Below are 6,000 nucleotides of genomic sequence, written 5' to 3'. Positions count from 1 at the left end.
GTTCATCCACGTCTACCCAGTAAGTCAAGAAGGCTCAAGTCAGGTCAGATTTATACTGCACTTGTTGCTATTGTGTCCCTACATATTCAATTTAAGTCTCTACTATGACTTCAATGCACCTGCATGTCCCAGGGGGACACTCTTGAAACATTGTACCATGATGAGAAATTCACACAAGCAGAGGTGGAAGGAGTTGGAAAATGATACCCGCACTCATACAAGTTGGGTCCATAAGGCTGTGGATGGAAAATGCACTGAATTATTATTTCGCACCAGGTATCCCTTACTCTTTCCTCCCTTCACAGTTTCAGAAATTGATAGCAAGATAACATTAAGTCCCTCATTATGAGTGGCTTCTTAATTCGATGGTGGCGGTAAGAGCAGATATCAGCCCAAAAAGAATTCCTATTAATTTACTTGCACCCAAAGATTTCAACTGCTCAAAGTAGCCAAAAACTCTGAGTCAAAGTCTGGGCCAATTGAGGAATTACTGGACGAAATGGACAAAGAATTACCCATTCGCTTGATAATTCCGAATTTCGCAGTGGAGCTTTTGAAGTCTAGCAGGGGAAATGGGCAAGATTTTTCCCTTCTCTGAAGTTACTGGTAACACCAGTGTCAGTAACTCTGGAATGGGGAAAGTCTAAACAACCTCCTGGGCTACTCATAATGAAGGCCTTGGTGGTAAATATCAACCAGAACAAGAAAATTGAGCAGACAGCCTTGAGTGTTGCAACAGGTTATATAAAAGTTTTATTATCACTGTCAAACTTCACAGTATAAAGACTCTTAGGTCTACAATATTGACATCTTGACTGCTAGAACGAGCATACCATGTTTGCTCTCGAGGCACTGCACAATTGGTAAGAAAGAACTTTAAAGTCTGCTTGTCATGCCCGGATTTGGATGTCCATGTTTAGAAAAAATTCAAAAGCATGATGGCCTGAATACTGTAATTAATGTTGCTCCTAATAGAACATCACAAATAGGCCATTAATACCGAACACTGTTTCATTTTGTGTGAAAAAAATAATTTAAAAATATTTCCTAAATATAGTTCATCATTTTTATTAAAAGATATCTAAAATTGAATGTTTACTGAAATATAGTTGACCGTTCGCAATAAAGTTATTTAGTTTATTGAATATATGTAGATGGCTGTCAGTCTTTCGCTACCTTTAAGACTTTGTAAACATTGTTCTGAAAACAAATACTGAAGTGTGGTCTTGGGTCCCTGTTAAGTATGGTACACAGGGGAGTCTTATTGGCATTGTAAGGATCTTCCACATCCCAAATTTCTGGCATACTGCAACCAGGCCTGCAAGAAAGTAAGATATGATGATTAAAGCAATTAGAGAAGAAAGAGCTAAGGATATAGGCAGCAAGAAAGAACCTACGTATTGAAACATAACCAATGAATCAAGGCATTAAAGTAGAAAGAATAGTAGAACTGTATCCCTTTCTCTGGGAGCCCCATGTTAATGCTAGTGGTAGGATGGCTGCTGGTTTGAAGTCTTACAGAATTGCAAACACACCTTAAAGAAAATCTAAGAACACAAATTAAATAATAACATTTGTGCACATTATGTGACACTTGGTAATAATAATCACCGAGGCTACACAATTATTTATAAAACAAATCTACATTCTGTATTACAGAAAGAAGTGCTCATGCAGATGTGAAGGGCAGCAAAATATGATTTCATTTCTGCTCACTAGCTCAATCCAACTTGAATGAAAAACAAAATGTGCCTCCAAGCAAAATATGTTATTTTCAAATGATAAGACATTATCAGATGAATGTAAAAAATAAATCGAATAATTTAGCTGAACAGAAACTTCAAGTGATAACATTGCTCTTGGAAATTGGACTTTTTTTTCAAAATGTGCAATTTTTTAAAATGTAAACATGCCCAGTTTTGCTGTCAGTCAGACCATTCAGCATATAACCACTTACAATTTCTTTTGCAAAACAGACTAAGGATCCAGATGCCCGTGAAGTTCTACTGATTAGGCACGACAAAAAGAAACCAGCAATGCATGGCATTTGCTTTCACTCACTCATGATGAAGGAAGAGGACCAATTTTTTTGTTTTGCTCCCTGCTCAGCAGCCACCTACTTAGACGCCTACGCACTTTCTGATGGTCAAAGCACAGAGCAGGAACCTTTTGCCCACCAGAAGCATACTGGTTACATACAGTGCTTGACTGGAGCTAGTGGTTGTCGATTGGGGATCCTGGCACTCATTTTGTGTGGCCAGCAATTATTTTTCTGCATCATACATTTACTGAGACAAGAGGGGGAAAAGCAAAGCGAAAGACATTGGAAAGGGAAGACAAAAAAACATCACAAGGATGAAAGCAGGCACCTGCAAGCATAAGATAATGGGGCAGGCATTGTCTGGTACTCGATTAAAGAGGCACCAGGTGGATTCCAGGTTACCAGCCTTGGTATTCTGTGCTCCAACATTTAATTTAACAGGCCGCGGGCTTCAGCATTCATTCTTTTACAAATTAAGCACAGCTATACTCACTGTATTTTCCCTATGCCCCCTACACAGAGTGGACCCACACATACTGTTTTCCCTAGTCCGGTCATCCTGGGTAATTGTCGGAATAAGTTGAGCAACTACAAAGCAAGCAATGACCTGTGCTTAATGTGCATAAAAACATAAGTGCCAGGGCCCAAGGTATTTCAAAGGAGGTCACTGCAGTGTGGGCCACTCATTCTTCCAGCCAGTGCTGTCAAATGCCAGTTTCAAGGGCACCTATTAACACCACACTCTCACAACTGTGGTCATTTGGACTATCCCGAGTCACCCAAAGATGCAAGAATGACCTGGACGCACTGATATCAATCTTTTTTGTAAACACATTTATTTGTTAAACACACCGCTCATTTCCTCTGAATAAAACTACACAGACTGCGTCACCATATGGTTGGCTGTCAAATATGTGCCAGTATTAAGAAATTAGTGCCAGTGCTGAGCACAGGGAAACAGCAAAACAAACTAAGCACTGCAGCAGTGGAATTCGATATTTAGGCATCCTGTTCATCGCAATATGGTACACAGACTGTAAGCACAATGCCTGATTGATAGATGTTTAAGTGTTATCTGAAACGCTTTACCCGATGAGTGACATTAGCAGAGCAGGTTAAAATAAAGACCAGGATACACTTCTTCCTTCCCTGCGGCCTCTGGAGAAGCTTCTCACTGTCAGACAAAAATCACAAGATTGTGGTAGCGTTTTTCAGAACATGCAAAATGTGTGAATGTCACATGAAAATTATTTTGGATAATTAGTGTTTTTAATGATGCACAGAGACGTAACCAATGAACTAATGATATTGCACCTGAAATGAGTTTCATAGGTCATTTAGAAGTGTGAATAATACTATGAATAGTTATGGCATATTTTTGTGCAACAATCAAGTGGGGAATGGATCACTTGTCCTGCATAACCTGGGTTAGCAATTCATCGTGTTCTGTGTCCCAATAAAAAACCCTCATTCACGTGTAAAGGGTGGACTGTGTCAGTATATCTTGATTCTCCGCCTTTTAATCACGTGACAGCATCATCATGGGGTTAGTGGTCGTGTTTTTTCCACCTGGAGGTATGCCCCTTGTTAGTGCAGTAGTGATCAGTGATATAGGGGTCATAAGTGGATTAAAAATACTCGTACAGCCAGTAGTTGGTTTAATGGTTCTGGATTCGAGATATTGGTTAAAAATGAAATGCAGTGCGTTCTGAGATTTAGTTATGGGTCTCCCACACTTTAAGAGTCCTTAAGAAATGGTTGACATGTTTCAGCCCCTGTTACGCCTATGTAGGTCAGGTGGGCTTTCTTCAGGACCAGGGTGAATGGTGTGGTGAGACAGTGGGTGTCTCAAGGTGAATTGACCATAGAAAATACATTTTATTCTCAAGGTAGTGTGGGAAAAAGATATACTAATCTGTTTCCATGTAAGGTCCAAAAGTACCTGTGAACAAACGAACAAAGGAGAAGAAGGGGAAAGGGGACACAAATATATACAGAGTTTAGTTAACCTCTAAATGGTGCTTTTTGTAAATATGATGTTTAGAGGTTAACAGGTTAGCAACTGAAAAATGGCAATACTTAATCACAGGATGACTACTTTGATTTATTGGCAAAATCTCTCTACCAGTTCATCAGACAAAGATTGATTACAAAAAGTGCTTCATGTAAAGAAATAATCTTTTTATGGCTAAATATCTCTGCTCATTCTGCATCCAAGAGATCTTGGTATCCCGTAGTGAAAAGTAAGCCCCCTAAAATAGGCAAAGAACAAGTGTACTTTTTTACCGCTATTATGGGTGGTGCGGGGTTGTAGCTCTGAAAACTCATAAGTTCATTGAGTTACAATTTAAGAGGTACTTGGCTCGTGATGTCTAAATTGGTGGTTCGTGGAATTGGGTTTTTGAGTCCTTCGCGCTAGAAGGCATTTGTGCTGAGAACCCGGTTGTATTGGGAACAGCACGTTGTCTCCAAACTAAACTCACGGGCCAGTGAGTCTTTTATCAGCCTACTAGATAAAAGATATGGATCCAGTTAGGCAAATACAATTATACATTATGGTTTTGAAGTCGGCTTCGTTCCAGGCGGTGGCTGCTACCTGCGGCTTTCAGTTGGCACGACTTGTGCTGACTCTTCCGTCCTGACCCCGGATATTACGATGTCTTTCCGGGTCGGAAACAACGGCTTCCTTTTTTAGGAAGAGGACAGACGAACCAGCGAACGAGACAGAAAGGGGTCACTTGGTCAGACCAGGAACGACAGGTCCACACCAGGAGCATGATAGGAGCGAAGCCAGGGACAAGCACGACACCCTCGTCATAAATTTAACAAACAAAACCCTGACAATTAAACAAGATAAAACAAAGGACTCGGATATGTTCCCAAACCCAACCTGGACATCGTTAAGCTGAAGTGCGAAATGGCAGAGTTCTGCAGGAAGCTGAAAGTTTAAAGATTTCTTCAACAACCAGGAAGAATACACTCAACATGGAGTCACGACTCTACGCAGGAAATCAAAATTCTGTCCTTTGAATACCCAAATCCCAATTGAGATACTTACCTTTGAACAGGCCACTATGAAAGAAATAGATTACCTTAATGACAATATTAAAAAACCCTTCAAGAACATTTCAAGAGCAGAACAACACGCCTGGACCCTAGACACACTAATATTCAGCACACTTTGGGATTTCAAAACCCGTAGGCATTTAGTCCTGAATGTTGCAGGCTAGCATTACCCAAAAAATATTTTGAATACCACAACACACTATACCAACAATGTCATGGAACTTCCATGGGCAGCACATTTGCCCATAGTGTGGTCGGTCCATACGTCAGTGATTTTGAAGAAACACACATACAGAACCGCAACTATCCATTCAAACACCAGATATTACTCTGGAAACGCTACATAGACAAAATCATCCTCATCTGGGAAGGTGATGTGGAAAGCCTAAAAGAATTTCACATGTGGATGAATACTAGAGATGAGTGTTTAAAATTCACATACACGGCTGACAAAAAGAAACTTGATTTTCTGGCCATAGCTATCTATGCCGACAATAACACTCTACAAACTAAAACATTTTTCAAACCTACTGCTAAGAACAGTTTACTCGTACCAAAGCTTCCACCCACAACCACTAAGGGACAACCTCCCTTACAGCCAGTTCCTACAGCTAAGACGTAATTGCAGCAAAGTCCAAGAGTATAAAAAACAAGCGGATGATCTCGGTGACAAACTTAAAACCCAGAATTACCCATGGAGAGTTATCAACAAATGTAAAAAAAAGGGCGCATAACCAACACAGAGAGAACCTCCTAGAGATCACACAAAAAATACCGGAAAAAGATCAAATGACTTGTGTGTCAACCTATATCATTGCCTCCAACAATGTGAAGAAAATAGAGAATAAAAACTGGAGAATTGTGACCTCCGCCTCAATCAAGTGGCCAACACC

At 40.2% G+C, this 6,000-nt stretch overlaps 1 protein-coding gene across 1 annotated transcript in view; it reads right to left on the bottom strand.

The window, feature by feature from the left end:
• Positions 1 to 723: 723 nt before the first annotated feature.
• Positions 724 to 6,000, bottom strand: part of DPY19L1 (dpy-19 like C-mannosyltransferase 1) — a 543,661-nt gene continuing 538,384 nt past the window's right edge. Inside the window, exon 22 of the mRNA XM_078688229.1 lies at positions 724 to 1,318. Coding sequence (XP_078544355.1) covers positions 1,162 to 1,318 — 157 coding nt within the window. The 3' untranslated portion in view covers positions 724 to 1,161. The remainder of the gene's footprint in view (positions 1,319 to 6,000) is intronic.

This window comes from Lissotriton helveticus, chromosome 4_1 (genome assembly GCF_964261635.1).
Source record: "Lissotriton helveticus chromosome 4_1, aLisHel1.1, whole genome shotgun sequence".
NCBI classification, from domain to species: Eukaryota; Metazoa; Chordata; class Amphibia; order Caudata; family Salamandridae; genus Lissotriton; species Lissotriton helveticus.
The sequence above is the reverse complement of the archived record's forward strand: the minus strand, read 5'-3'. Positions and strand labels throughout refer to the sequence as shown.